Raw genomic sequence first — 16034 nt, 5'->3', positions numbered from 1 at the left:
TTAATATCTATATAGATGTATGTTACTTGCCAAAAAGCGTGGGTCCGTGTGAAGGATATTACCCTACTTGGTACTACGATCAAGAACGAAAACAATGTGCACAATTTGTTTATGGTGGATGTCTTGGTAATAATAACAAATTCCAAACACGTGAAGAATGTGAACACCTTTGTGTTGTTCCTGATACTTTGGGTATAAACTTTTATTACAAATAATAACCGAAAAATATAACTGTTAATTTATTCAAATTTTTTAAAACTTTAAATAGACCCTTGTGAACAACCACTTACACCTGGACCTTGTAAAGGTAACTACTCACGTTGGTACTATGATAAATCAACACGTACTTGTTCGCCATTTAATTATGGTGGTTGTAAAGGAAATCAAAATAATTTCTTGAATAAAGAATCATGCAATCATAAATGCATAAACCCACTCAAAACCCAAGGTAAACTTAATTCATTGTTGATTATAAATAATAGTTAAACTTCTAATCCAATTTTATAGTAGACATTTATAATTTGATTTAAAAGTGCATGAGAGTAGAACAGCTTAATCAATAAGACAATAATACTATAGATACGACATGTAATAATGTTATTAATTAATTGACGAAAATAATGAGAAACGAATGAGGAATTTTTCGTGATTTATTGTTATACATCTACTTGTTTTCTAGAAGGACTAGACGAAGATGTTTGCAAACTACTAAAGGACTCTGGTCCATGTGAGGGTACTAAAATCTATTGGTATTATAATCATGAAAAAATGAAATGTAGGAAATTCGTGTATGGAGGTTGTGGTGGAAATAAAAATAGGTTTCAATCACAATCGGAATGTATAACGAAATGTTATTCAGAGTTATTAATTAAAGGTACAGAAAAACCTACATAGTCTATAAATTACGAATGGACTTGGAATGTACTGTCTTTCTTGTCTTTCTTAACTTATAAAGTCTTTAATGCTGTTGATTTGTTTTAACAATTTTTATTTTAATAGTATAATATTTTGTTTAAATTGAATGTATAATAATATTAATATTAATTATTAAAATATTGTTTGCTACTAACATAAAATGCATGTGGGTTTGGTAAATATTTAGAAGAATGTTTGATGACTGTTGCTCGGGGTGATAAAAACTGTGATAAGAAGATCCCAAGGTGGTATTTTGATAATAATGAAAACGCATGTAAACCTTTCTATTATACTGGTTGTGGTGCCAATGCTAACAATTATGAGACACAAGAGTCTTGTGAAAGGAAATGTCCATCTAAGAGAAGTAAGCCATTATAATGGTTAAACGTATAGTATTTTTAATAATTTTTTAGAAGAAAAATTAAAGACATTTTATTGAAATTTTAGAACTTGATACATGTAAATTACCTGCTCTTGTTGGTGAATGTCATAACTACGTAAATCGTTGGTACTTTAACTCTTTGGATGGTCGTTGTAAACAATTTTACTATGGTGGTTGTGGTGGAAATGAAAATAATTTCGAAACAGAATATAGTTGTGAAAGTAAATGCATCGATTCTAGTCACATTACAACCTTAGCACCACCTCAGTTTTCAAAAGGTATATTAACAAAATGAAAAAAAAAAGGAAAATAACATAAACAACGAATATTTTTTTAATGCGTTTTACAGACAAATGCTTCTTATCCCAAGACCGCGGTAACTGTAGTAATATGTCTTCTAAATATTTCTATGATAGACAAGACGGTGTCTGCAAACAATTCATGTACGGTGGTTGCGGAGGTAATGAAAACCGCTTCGATTCTAAACAAGAATGTGAGCGACAGTGTTTCGATGCACAAGGTAATGAAAACAAATATGACATTGTAACTGGTAGAGGGGTAGTAATACTTTAATAAAATAATTAATTCAATAAAATAGTAAGTGTAAAAAATTATTAAATTGTAAAATTTTCATTTCTAGACCTATGTCAATTGCCAAAAGTAGAGGGACCGTGCAGAGGAGATTTCAGACAATGGTATTACGATAAAAATAGCGATAGATGTTTCCAATTCCGTTATGGAGGATGTCAAGGAAACACTAACCGTTTTAATGATCGACAATCGTGTGAAACACGTTGCGTACAAAATGTTGTAACAACAGTTGCTTCGCCAATAATAGCTCCAACACGACCAAGTGACGTTTGTCTAATTCCACTCGACCCTGGTCCTTGTCTTCAAACCGTAATAAAACCTTATATTTAATTACTTAAAGTATAAATATTTTAATTTATATATTTTTCTACATTATTACTATAGATTGATATGTGGTATTTCAAAACATCCTCAAGACAATGTGAATCTTTTTCTTATAGTGGTTGTGAAGGAAATGCTAATAAATTTCAATCGGTTGAAGAATGCGAAAGAATTTGCTACCCGTATATTGATCCAAATGGTAAATGAAAAAGAAAACTGTCTTTTATTTTTAACAAAACACGATTAAACTTGTTTATGTTTAACTGTTGGACAGCAAATAAAATTGAACCGGAAACACGACTTACAAAACCAGAAGAACCACAAATATCCACAGACATTTGTGAAGCAGGAAAATTACGTTGCAAACAACTATCTGAGGAAGCAACAAGATGTCCGTACGGACTTGAACATTGGGTTAATTCTGTCGGTTGTGAAGACTGCCGATGTTATAATCCTTGTTTGCCAGGACCAGATCAGAAATCGGTTTGCCCGGCAGATTATCAATGTATAGTAGACGTAATTACATCAGATAACGGAGACTCGAAATATAAAGCTACGTGTAGACCAGGTAATAATATTAATACAAATAAACATAATTTTAGTACTTAAAATCATTACTAAGGTCTAAGATGTGGTATTTACTTTAATTAAGATACAAAATTAAAATTTTAACTATACGTAAGTGTAAACATTAGAATAATACCTTTAGATTTATATTAAATACATTAATATACACTAATGTTTTTGCTGAAAATCATTAATTATGATAATATTTATGGTTGGAAATAATTTAAGTAGGTAATAAAATATTAAGTTAAGTTGTTATACGTATCTGTACTATATATTATTTAAAGTCTTTAAATTCGCAATAACCATTCTCATTTTTACTTAATATTTACACAAATGTGTGTACAATTTCATTGAATAATCATTTTTTTTTAATTTAATAAAAATATGCATATTATTATTATTATTTATTTATTTTTTTTTTAAAGTGTTCAAGCCAGGAGAATGTCCTCAGCTTGCCGTCTACCAAAGTGACTGCGCCGAACAATGTAGAACAGATGCTGATTGTGTGGGAGATGACAAATGTTGTTACAACGGTTGTGGTACTTTCTGTTTGCGTCCACAGCAATCTACCTCAACGACGACTTCGTCGACAACCACTGCGATTACACAAGAAAAAGGTAATATTTACGATTTACCTAATTATCGAACGTTGCGCGTCAATTAGCTATAATAGAATTTGCAATTATTTATATTATGATTATCATACTACGTAAGAGCAATGGCGTACACAAAATTATGGCCCCAAGGCTTAAACCCACTTCTCTTATCAATATTTATGCATGTCCGATGGCTAAGAATTAATTTAAAAATTATTCAACTTTAGAATAATACAAAAATATACTAATTTAAATACGTAGAAATTATAAATCGACATTTTAATTATTTGTAAAAAGGAGGAAAATAGAAAAACGTTAAGCACACACACACACACACATGTGAGTGTGAGCCCGACGAGTCGTAAAATTGTATATATTTTTAATCTAATATTATTATTTGTTCTTATTTGTTTTTCACGTTCCAACAGAATCACCCCCAAAAATCGTCACAGTCGATACAAACGTGGAGGCCGACGAAGGCAATTATGCCACTCTTAGATGCATAGTCATCGGTAACCCTACACCGACGATCGTTTGGCAGAAGAACACCACACTGGTAATAATACTTTCAAATTCCATTATCTCAATGTTAATCTAAAATATGTCTTACAACTGCATTCATATGCAGTAAACCCGTAAAAATTATATTAAATCGTTCATTCATAAAAATCTAAAAACCCAATCATTTGCCTATGCAATTTATAAGGTCATTCCGGCAACAAAAACTTAGAAAATCAAATTAAATCAAAACTTTTTCATATTTTGTAAATTTTAAAACAAAACATTTCATACGCCTTCCTAAATCCTTCAAAAACAATTTGTCTGATGCGGATGTTCAAGGTGCAGAAATATTGGTACCTACCTTCACAGTGAAAAATATTATCAAATTATTATTCAATAAAAATGCATGTTCAATTTGCAATTATTTTGAGAATAAAAATACCAACAAAAAATTAAAACTATTGAAGTTGACCATTTGATAATGTTATCATTATATATTTATACTGAGTGTAAGTGTACTCGTGTTTCAGATCGACGGATCGGGTGGTCATTACAAACTGTTTGCCGACGGCACGCTACAAATCGTTGGACTATACAAATACGATTCGGGACTGTACATTTGTATGGCTAGCAACGGTATCGGTGAACCAATCAGAAAAGAGGTTTACTTAACGGTCAAAGGTACGAGATTCATTGTTTTTGTATCTAATATCTACGCTTTGTTTTAAAATATTAGAATACGCGTTTGCATTGGTAGTCAATCATTACTTGTTCATAATTCTGGTCTTTTTTTTTTTAATTAGAACTAAACACTTATTTTTATTCACTAATCTAACTTTTTAAAAGAAAAGCTTTGATGAAAACTTTTTTGAAAAATACACTTTTAGGAGGACGCCTCACTGGCATTTGTTGTCTCCATTGGTTAAGTATGACGGTTTAAACATCGCTTCATTAGTTTTAATATTATTAAAGTGAATACATATATTATAAAATTCAGAGATCATAATATTATTTGTGGTTTTAATAAGACTTTTTTTGATATTTTTATTTTACAACGACTTATAAGATTTAACAACGTTTAAAAAATGCACATAATTCGATTGAAATCCAGATACAACAAATGCTGATATGGCGTTATTTAAAACTCGTAATGCACTCGAAAAATAGAAGATTATCACACACATAATGTAATAATTATATTATACTAAAACGAATATAACGCTTACGAATTTTCCGCATATTACATTCTTGATAATTAATAATTATTTATAATCATTACAATCCTACTACTATCGGTGCTCGAATTGGGAAAAATCAAGTAGATAAGCTCAATCTAAATCTATTTAAAAACTGCGTCTCGTCCCAAATGCAATTTTATTGAACACAGGCTTCACACCAACTAGCACATTTTTTTTAAATACTTTTACTGCATATATTTTATGAATTAAAAATCTAAAAATATAATTTGTGTAAGTGAAGATTTATGTTCTCTTTAATTTGGCTAATACAACTCATAAATTTAATTTAAAAAAATTAATAACAATGATCAATAATATCTCAAACTGATAGCATAAAGAATAATATAATATGATAAAATTATGACCGTGTTCAGCGAGAACCGAGAGAGATCATTGATCGGAAAGAGCGGGCCGTCGTAATCGGCGCGAATGTAACATAACAAAAACGGTAGAAACGATACACAGGCGTACTATCAAATAAACAAACTACTTAGTATAATGTAGACTAAAATCAAAAATATTAAATATTTTAAAATGCATTGCATTTTTCCAAATAATTTATTGACAGTAACAATGCAATATTATTGATAAAAATTTAAATCCATAGTTGAATAAAAATCAAGTCAGACATTAGATTGTGCCACTTCCCTTATCCCAATAAAAAGTTAAACAGTTGGTGTACGCAAAAAATTAATAAAATAAATAATAAAAGAAAAGCTTTCTTTCCTGTACAACACCTTCCCACACACACACCAATTCGAGCACTGACTACTATGCTTACTTTAACTTGCACTCAATGTTTGCATGTGTTTTCGCACCGTTGGTCGGTGTTCTTCTTCATCTTCGTGTACTTCTTGTTCTTCTACTTCTACTTCTCGCACACCCGCACTTGTCGTCCCCGCCGTCATGCAGACCCAATCCCACGACCCGCAAACGTTATTGGCGAGGAGAGCACTGCCGTGATCGTTACACTCAACAACCCCACCGTGCTGCAGTGTTACGCAGTCGGTTGGCCACGACCGATCGTTACTTGGTGGCGAGCCGACCGGATGTTGCCGATGACATCCGAGACGTTCGAACAGCGGGACGACCATTCGCTGTACATCCGGTTGGTAACGATCAACGTACTCGGCCCGTATACGTGTCAAGTATATAACGGAATCGGCCGGGCGTCGTCGTGGAGCGTTACGCTCCAGGCGCACGGCACTTCCGCCGACTATCCGTACAACCCTTACCTGGTGCCACCGCCCAGGCACCCAAGCACCGGTGACGTGATCCGACTCAAGCCGGTAGTCGTCAAGCTCACCAGGCCGCCACCCATCTACAGAACGATCACCCCGCAACACACCGACGTCGAGACCACACAGCCGACCCAACAAAAGGTCTTTACTGGTAAGTGCCCTCCGCCCATCCCCTACTGACAGTGCCAGCACCTTTGCTGCGGACGTTGAAATTTCAAGCCATACGTATAATACGTATATCCGCCTGAGTAGTTCGACCAATCATGTGTCGCATTATTCATACCTAGAAACGTAACTATAATAGGTAAATCGAGTGATCACTATGGTATGCAGTACCTACCTATGTCTCAGTTTCGTTTAAACAGTAGATAACACGGAATTTCAGCCAGTCAACATTAAATTGAATTGGAAAGTTTTGAGAAAGACAGGAGATACTAAAATACATATTCTGTGCCAATTGTAAGTTACACGATGCGCAACAAGACTAAGTGCATTAATAAAAATTATTATTTATTATTGTTTAATTTCACAAGCCCTAATCACAATGATGTATATTATATATTTTTTTTTTTACAAAATTTAAATTTTTCTATACAATACAAAATGTTCTATTCAATAGGAAACTATAAATGATTGCTTTAAGACAATCAATTTTTTATATAGAAAAAAAGTCGCCATTTTAAATTGATTGAAGGAAATAATAAAATTATATGTAAGTAAAAACTTAAAACAATATGTAGTATTTACTATTTTCATTTAAAAAAATATTAACATTATTGCGTAAGGCACACGGAAAGGAGGACAATTTTTAAATTCGTATAAAATGTGTATTTTAATATTCCCATCTTCCTCAAAAAATCCCTATTTTAATATATCTAGTCTTTCGGCTGAAATATTTTATGTTACTATTTAAGTGAAACACACTATACATAACCACGGGTGCTAAAATATAGTTATATATTTACTTTCAAACTAATCGATGACTAGCGGTATTTCATTTTTAGTACAGACGCTCATCACACTGGTAAAAAGTTGATTTTTATTTTTGTCCAAAACAAACAGGTAACCATTATTTTATACAAAGATTTTTTCAATGATGGATTTTGAAACACTATTATGACACTGTTTTAGTTATAAAATTAAACGAAAAAGTTCTCTTCGTAACACTATATACTTTAGTAGTAGATACTTACATAAGTGATATTACTCGTACATTACTATTGCTATATACTATTGCATCTGGTTTCCTGTTACTAATAACCGTGTTATCAAATATATTTGATTTAAAAATACTAAAATGTTGCTTTTAGATAACTAATATTAATTTTTTATTGTAGTATTATTCTAACTTTAACAGATCGATACTATATCAATTAGCAAATAGTTAATAACAATAAGCATTACATTCGAAAAACATATAGGTACCTTTTATTGTCTATTAACGGGTGTAAGAAAAACAATATACACCTAACAAAATTAATTTTTTTTGCTGTTGGTTATGGAAATTATTGCATATTGACCATATTGTACACATTTACTCTTCATTATTTTTTATTATACTAATGAATTATTAATTCCCTAAATTTAAATAATTCAAACGGAATATATTTTATATTTTACGATATTAACGGTCATTTAATATGATAATAATAATTTTTCTTTTTATTTTTAATATTTCATTAATATATTATGCAAAATTATAATAAATGATGTAGTTTAATAAGAATTCATGCAATTTTCGAATTTTTAAATATTTACCCCAATGCTAACAATCATAGTTTATACAAGTTTAATAAAAAATGGAAATCAAAAAAAATACGAAAATTGCGTTCCGTTGTTTTTGATCGACTTGAGAACTCATAATATTATAATACGACTATGTCGCAATGATTCTAATTGAACGTTTTTCTGGCGCAGTACCCGTACAAGTTAATATATCTTTACCAGCCACAACGATCGCAGTCGGTTCAGACTTGACAATTCCTTGTTCGGTGGACGGTTATCCGATACCCACCGTGACCTGGTACAAAGACGGGCAAGTACTGCGGAACAATGAGCGGACTCAGGCGACCGGTAAGCGCGTGTGCCCCGCCGCAAACGGCGCCACGACGATTGTTTTGGATTATGCAAATCGGCATAATGAATATGTACTCATATCTATCGCGATTGAACGTGGTTTTATTTTTTTCCTCTTTTAGAAAACAAGTTGGTCGTCGTCCGTACGAACGCTTCGGATTCGGGTTCTTACAAATGTGAAGCGTACAACTCTTACAGCTCCGACGAAAAAACCGTAAACATCACAATAGAAGGTACGTACAGCGTAATAGTAGTCAAACACGGCTGCGGGCAGCACAGTATATACGACGTCATGTTATAAGTTATAATATTATTATAATAGTGATAATAACATTTTTTTTTTTAGAAAAACGCATAACAGAGCAGTGTAGTGGAATGGTGGGAAAGGGAGGGCGAGGTTAATTAGCTCAGTTATATTCATAGTGCGCTGTGATTCGATGTGCGGGAGGGAAGTGATTTGGTATTTTTTTTACCAAAATCCGTTAATTTATCGTGGACGATGAGACAGTATTAAACAGTAGTTTATACGTGCGCCGCAGTAGTTCTCATAGCGAGTTCGATCGCTTGGCCGAAAAACGAATGTAATTTGAATTAAAAACTTTGATAGTAACTATTAATATCAGCTATTATTAGCGATTTTTCCTCAAACGGCGTGACGATTGTAATTTTAAAGGATTCGCACGTGCGTTCACGACTTATCAATAAAAAAATTTACAATGTATTTAAAATTATTCATCGCAAAATATTATTATATGGGTAATGATTTTCGATTTCGATTGTTTCGATCGCAGTGTCGTGGGAAAATAGGCTCTAATGCGATAATAATATAATAACGCGCCAAACAATATTATGAAAGAAAATAATAGCGCTTTTGTTTTAAACCTTTGCTATTCGTTTTGTTTTTTTAGGCGTGTACATTCATCCGAACTGCACGGACAGCCGGTTTTTCGCCAATTGTTCTCTGATTGTGAAGGGATCTTACTGTAATCATCCGTACTACAAGAAGTTCTGCTGCGAGTCGTGCACGCGAGCCGGTCTGTTGCCGACCAATGACTATCCGACCAACTATTCGTACATCAGCGGTTCAATCAGACGGTTCAGAAGAGATCTAGTCAACAAACTCCAAAGTTTGAACTTATTCTGAGCGGGGCGCAACGGCCGATCGGCGTTGCATTTTAGTCATAAATACAAAATTAAAATATTATTATAAATTATAAGAGAAAAAAAAAATAATACAGTTTTAGATAATATCGCTACACTATATAATATATTATTATTTGTTCGTGTCACATAATAATTTTACTATTATTATCATTATCTTATTATTATTATTATTATTATTATATCATCATTATTATACTATTACTACTACTATTATTATTATTACTATAAATATTATAATTATTACAAACCGGAATTTTATTCGTTTCAAATGACAAATGCCCTCAAAAAGGTAACGTTGTAGATAATCAAATAATTTTCGAAATTATGCACAGTCATTCCACGTAATGTTTTATTATATAATTATACTACATCATAAATTAGTTTTTATAGACCATATTGAAACTTAAACACATTTAAAATTTCTTTCTTTTTAACAGTACTAATAATCCAGTTTATATATTATATATTTAATCAGTTCTAATAATAGTCATATATACTTTCGTTATTGGAAGTAGTTAAATATTACTTTATGTACTTTAGATAAGTTGAAATGATCAATTTATCATATTATACCTTCCTATAATAAGTATATATTATGTTCACTTAAACATATAGCAATTCCTTTTCGATACTGTATTGAATGTTTTAAATATTATTTATAGTATGTTGATTACATTATAAATAATATTAGGTACCTATTTTAAGTTTACTGCATTATTACAATTTATTTGAGAAAATAATTTCATTTATTTCCAATTATAACGCGTTTATTAACATTTAAGTTTTTGTGTTCAGGTTTATATAAGTTACCCTTTAAGAGATATTAATTTTATATTTTGTGGCTATTAACTGTGCTTTAAATACAAAAATGATGGGTTTTTACATATTATCCTTTGTAGTTTTTTAATTTATTTATTTATTATTAACTTACAGGTTATTATAACAACATAAATTGTTACAACTGCAGCATTCACAGTATATAGGGATAAACATGTAAATAAAATAAAAAGTGATTAAGTTGCTAATAGCTATACGGTAGGTATCCCGTGTGTTAATCACTGTAATATATGTGTGTGTGTGTGTTAAAATAATGTCAGTGTCTTTTTTTTCACACAAATTTACACGATAGACACTCAAAAAAAAAAAAACGCTTTTAAAAATAATCAGTACACTTGTCCTAACACTTGCCCTAATTTAAGGGTATAAACTAAAATAAAATAAATAATTATAAATAAGAATCAAAAATTATTTTTGGAATGTAAGCCAGTTCACCTCTTCATGGTGCACTCTGGGAAACTCTAAATAAACTAGAACGCTCTAGAACTATATCAAAAATATGACTTTTTTCTTGGGACACACTCGGGTGATACCTTATTTCGGACGCACTCGGTACATTAAAAAAACATCATTTCGGGACGCTCTAAGGAAACTCTCGAACCAAAGCTAATATAGCTATTTATGTGTAATGAGCGTTAAATGAAAAACAACAGTTTTCAGCGATTAACATTAGGCATGTTAGGTGTATTGCATAATGTAATATTATTAACATCTATAACAAAAGGCCTTCACCACGTAAACAGGCAAACATTTCACAAAATATAAAAATCATTGTACAATTTTTTAGATCTTTTTTAAAGTTCAACCAAAACCAATTATCTTGTTTTATTTTTATTAGAAATATATTTACCCTAACTTACTAAGAATGACATGAATAAAGTAAGTATAATTAGAACAGTGGCGCCGAAGCCCATGTTTATGTATGGTAGCTGTCATACATATAAAAATTTGGCTAGGGGGTGGGTCCTTAGAAGAGATGAAAATTAATAGGAATAGGATCACAAATTATTAAGTAATATCGCCCATTGAGTGTGTTATATTTTGTGGTATATCAATGTGTTCGTTGAACAGTAAACAATAAATAGTTCATATTACGTAATTAAATAATACAAAATACAATCATTTATGGTAACAGTAACAACTAATAGTGCAGAATCTGTATGTTAGTTACTCAGCAGTCTCCAGTTAATCATTAGGTTATATGTCCAATTTAATAATTCTGTTTAATGAATAGTTTAATCTATAAACTATTATTGAACACTGTATATTTTTAGTTATCATTTTTACTATTAATTTAACTTTGGAGCACGTTTATTTTTATTATAAGTATAAAATATTATATTATCCACATGGACATGACAATATTATATATTGTGTTTTGTGTGATAATACTGACTTATCGATTATTACTTGTACATTTAAGTCAGAATTAAGTATATTTATTTTATGTATAATGTTAAATGTAATATGTATGTATATAAATACCAACATTTTAGACGGAATAAAAATATAAATATAAACCATAAACGAATATAAAAGACATTCGCCGATTAGCCACGACCACCCCACTACTATTAAAAGTATATTACAATATTACATTATTACCGTCCATCTATGATGTTATCAATAAATTAACAATAGTTTCCAAAAATAGCCAGAGATTCCTATAGACTATGATACATTGATACAACACTAGTCACTAACTATCGTTGAAAATCAACTGTGCCTTCACTCCACTCCTTTAGATTAGACTTTAGTATAATAAGCCAGATATTATTCAAATAGACTGTGTCACTATGACATAAAAAGTACAGATCAACCTTTAAAACTAATTTAATTTGAACCAAAAACATGAGTTCTGTTTGTAAATGTGATTGCGGGAAATTAAATTCATCAATGAACTATGTAAATTGGAGTCGACATATTAACGCATGTAAAGTACGAAAAATTAAAAGAAACTTGCATAATATAAAATCGTTTTTTTTTTTCTGGAAACGAGAATAAAAAAAGCAAATTGTTTCACCAATTTACTGATATAAAAAATAGAAAGTACATACTTAATTTATTTAAATGTTTTATTTTGTTTTAAGTTAAAAAGTTAAAAACACAGATATAGAATAAATCATTTTATATTATTATAGGTTAATTTTATTAACTAATAAATATAAATCTTTTAAATCGTTATTACATTAATATGGCTAGTTATTAGTTAATTATATACTATATATATCTCATTCTACTTATTGTACTTTAACATATCTATTGTTTTATTACATTAATTTATCCCACTAGGTACTGTTAATTTGGAATATTTAGGTTATTTAGTATTTAGAGATAAATAGGTAATAAAAGTGAAAAAAGAATATGTTGGTAAAGAATGTTCTGATGAAAATTATTTTCAAAAATATATTATATTTTTATTAAAAGAATGGTTAGTGAGCAGGGTATATGATGGTAAATTAATAATAATTTAGTATTAACTATAGTTTTTAAGTTTTTAAATATGACAGTAAGTACATTTGTCCGGTTTTGAATGGGTAGATGGAGTGGGTAGAATATTAAACTCTCAATAATGTTGAGTTCTCCACGTCACAGGTTTCATTTTTTGTGCTTAAGATTCCGTTCGATTGCAGCTCGGTTGGCGGGTCCACCCCAGAGCGGCGCGAATATTCTGCTCTCTAGCATTTGCACAGCCTCCCCCGAATTTTCGTAGCATTTCACCGTGCGTTTAATGGCTCGGATCACGTTCACATTCGACTTGATCTTGTTGGACAGCCACGCTTCGGCGTCTGCCAACGTGGCTACCGTACCGTCCACCAGACCTAAGTCTATCGCCTTAGTGGAACTCAGCATCTTAGCCTCTAGCAACAGGTCCATGGTCTTCCGGACGCCCAAGATCGACACTAGCCGGCCGGTGGAACCCCACGCAGGCACTATGCCCATTTTCGAATGAACGAAACCTATGACCGTGGTGTCGTCAGCATTGCACATTATCCTATAGTCGCACGCCATCGACACTTCCGCACCACCGCCAATCGCACCTGTATAACAACATTCATTTTTCCGTTAAACGTAGCTTTCAATGTGGGTGCTAATGTGCCATAACTCTGTGGACAGTGTGTAGTATAAATATTTTCTATTTTGGTCCGAAAAAAAAAAACATTAAATCATATAATATTATATTATTCTATAACAGCTGATCGTGCACGGCATTTTAATAATTATATTATATTAATAATTTTAATAATCAATAATTTGGGTGGTTTTAATAACACATAAAATACAAATCTAAAATTATATTCTATTTAAACAACTATCCTATTTTTTGTGACTAATGGCTATCCTATAAAAAAAAATACGTATATATTCGTTTGTCGACAAACAAAACCTTATGTGAGCCCCTCTTTAAAATGCGAATTTTGAAAAATGCTACTTACAAGATGTTACGGTAGATAGTATCATAAAAATATTATGTCTCTAGCTATTATAGTCTAGGAAATACGATGTACGTGCTTAAGAATCAGTTAGTAAAACAGGATTTCTTATTTTATATAAATAATATATATATATTTATTTAATACATACAGGTATATATTACGAACGTGTACATTAATAATAAATTAATTAAAATTCAAAAACTTGCTTCGAGATGCATATACTAGGGTATAAAAATACCATTAAGTAGGCTAAATTTTAGAACCATCCTCACAAACAAACATTACTTTTTATTAATATAGATAATGATATTGTAATACTGTCCCTAAGACTAGGCTTTAAACTATAGTATATTTTTGATTTTCAGAAGCTTTTTATGGAGTTTTATCGATTTCGCCATTTTAAATATCAATCGATAAGTAAAAAGATCATTTCAGCGCAATTGATATACGCCGCACTTTACGCGTTCATAAAAAAAAGAATTAAGTCAAGATGTATTTCAACAAAAAATAACTTATCTAATGACTAAATTTACTGACGTATTAATTAGCCATTGACACAAAATAAAACTGTATACCAATAAAATGTACATATCTCATTAGAAAAATAATTTTACTCTCATATAAATAAAAAGTATAATAATATTATAATATTACCTGTGCCTTCGATATATGCAACTGTGATAATGGGTAGTTTACTTAATTTATCAAGAATATGACCTATATAAACGGACATTGCGTATCCTTGAAATGAGTTGTTCATTATTTTCGCCGTTTTCAAATCTCCCCCGGAACAGAAATTTCCATCAGCGCCATATAAAATTAATCCTTTGCACTCGGTCCACTGGTACAATTCATCAATAATGTCATTCAACTCCGATATCATTTTTACTATATAAACAAAAAGATAAAAATTACACATTAAAACAATCATTAAATTTAAAACATATTTTCAGCATTAATACAGTATAGAGCATAAACTGCATACATTAAGAGATACCTAATATTACATAGTTAATACAAAATTGTACTCAATAATTACTGCACCACGTTTTCTTTCTTAATTTTTAATCTTCCTCACATGCCTAGTAAAATAAATTACTTTAATAGCAATATATTTATATACATATATATCATAAAATATGTTTTGTAATATAGGCTGTCGGAAGCAATGATTTATCAATTCAAATATTATAACACATTAAACAATACAGTAACTTATTCCTCGTGACAAAGTTCATTCAAGATCTTCTTACTGAACAGCCCAGTCATTTTATTTTAGAATTACAATGATATTTTCCGTTATAAGTGAATAAGAATTTCAATAAATAAAAATTCATAAAAATAGTGTATGTGTGGCATATATTGGGGAATCGTGTTGATTTTAATAGCCATTGATAAACATACACGATTCCACATAATTCTAAATGCAACGTTGCCATACAAATATACAATTAATTACTCTTGTTATTATAAATTAAAATTTTTTTTTTAGTTATCTATATAGTCAAAAAGTTATAAAAATTATCAGCTATTAATTATACAATTTAAAACATTTGTTATTATAAAAATATAAAAATTCATAGTTGTCAACTACGAGTTGGTTGTATAATATAGTAGATAAATTAATAGCTATCAATTAATCAAAAATTATAATAATATAAAATATTGATGATGTAAATAAAATTTGTAATATAAAGTTAAAATAATAATGATATATAATTTTAAAATTATATATAATATGAAATTATGTGATTACTTTGATTGATGTCACACGAAAAATCGAGTTATGAAATTAATTTAAACTAAAATCATGTTTTATGAAGTTTTATTTTCAAAGCACAGTTTAAAGTTATTCTTTATTAATTAATTAAAATGTATTCTTTTTATTATGTGCATAATATATATATTTTTTTATAGTCGATTATAGCGCTTACGCTGTCAATAATGTAGTCCAAATTTCTTATTTCTATTATTTCTATTACCTATCTAATTTATTATAATCTAATCTTATAAACGACGATGACATGGACGTTATCTTATCGCATATAATGTGAAACAAACTCATATACGTTTAATTCGTTATGTTCGGAAACTTTATGAAAAACTTATTTTACAACGAAATAACGACAGTTTATACTTATATACTTTATATTTTGTTTTCAGAT

At 30.2% G+C, this 16034-nt stretch overlaps 2 protein-coding genes across 5 annotated transcripts in view; one reads left to right on the top strand and one right to left on the bottom strand.

The window, feature by feature from the left end:
- Window positions 1-9689, top strand: part of LOC112600239 (papilin-like) — a 48107-nt gene extending 38418 nt beyond the window's left edge. The window contains exons 27-41 of one of the 4 annotated variants that reach the window (XM_025347422.1): window positions 16-192; window positions 269-448; window positions 680-874; window positions 1363-1575; window positions 1647-1817; window positions 1938-2197; window positions 2273-2408; window positions 2484-2777; window positions 3205-3396; window positions 3804-3931; window positions 4407-4557; window positions 6027-6506; window positions 8273-8428; window positions 8554-8664; window positions 9340-9689. In XM_025347422.1, coding sequence (XP_025203207.1) covers window positions 16-192; window positions 269-448; window positions 680-874; window positions 1363-1575; window positions 1647-1817; window positions 1938-2197; window positions 2273-2408; window positions 2484-2777; window positions 3205-3396; window positions 3804-3931; window positions 4407-4557; window positions 6027-6506; window positions 8273-8428; window positions 8554-8664; window positions 9340-9575 — 3080 coding nt within the window. In that variant the 3' untranslated portion in view covers window positions 9576-9689. Of the gene's footprint in view, window positions 1-15; window positions 193-268; window positions 449-679; window positions 875-1102; window positions 1280-1362; window positions 1576-1646; window positions 1818-1937; window positions 2198-2272; window positions 2409-2483; window positions 2778-3204; window positions 3397-3803; window positions 3932-4406; window positions 4558-6026; window positions 6507-8272; window positions 8429-8553; window positions 8665-9339 lie in introns of all 4 variants that reach the window. The other 3 variants (XM_025347423.1, XM_025347425.1, XM_025347424.1) reach the window with 3 other exon arrangements.
- A 3005-nt stretch (window positions 9690-12694) lies between these two features.
- On the bottom strand, window positions 12695-14757 carry LOC112600262 (ethylmalonyl-CoA decarboxylase-like; the record flags this gene model as incomplete). Its single annotated transcript, XM_025347446.1, is given in 2 exon segments — window positions 12695-13473; window positions 14524-14757. Coding segments are annotated over 2 exon segments (677 nt in total), but the record flags the coding sequence as incomplete, so codon positions are not given.
- Window positions 14758-16034: the final 1277 nt, after the last annotated feature.

The sequence above is a fragment of the Melanaphis sacchari genome, unplaced genomic scaffold (genome assembly GCF_002803265.2).
Source record: "Melanaphis sacchari strain LSU unplaced genomic scaffold, SCAv2.0 Contig62_pilon_pilon, whole genome shotgun sequence".
NCBI lineage: Eukaryota > Metazoa > Arthropoda > Insecta > Hemiptera > Aphididae > Melanaphis > Melanaphis sacchari.
Note: the sequence above shows the minus strand (reverse complement) of the source record. Positions and strands in the feature narration are given on the sequence as shown.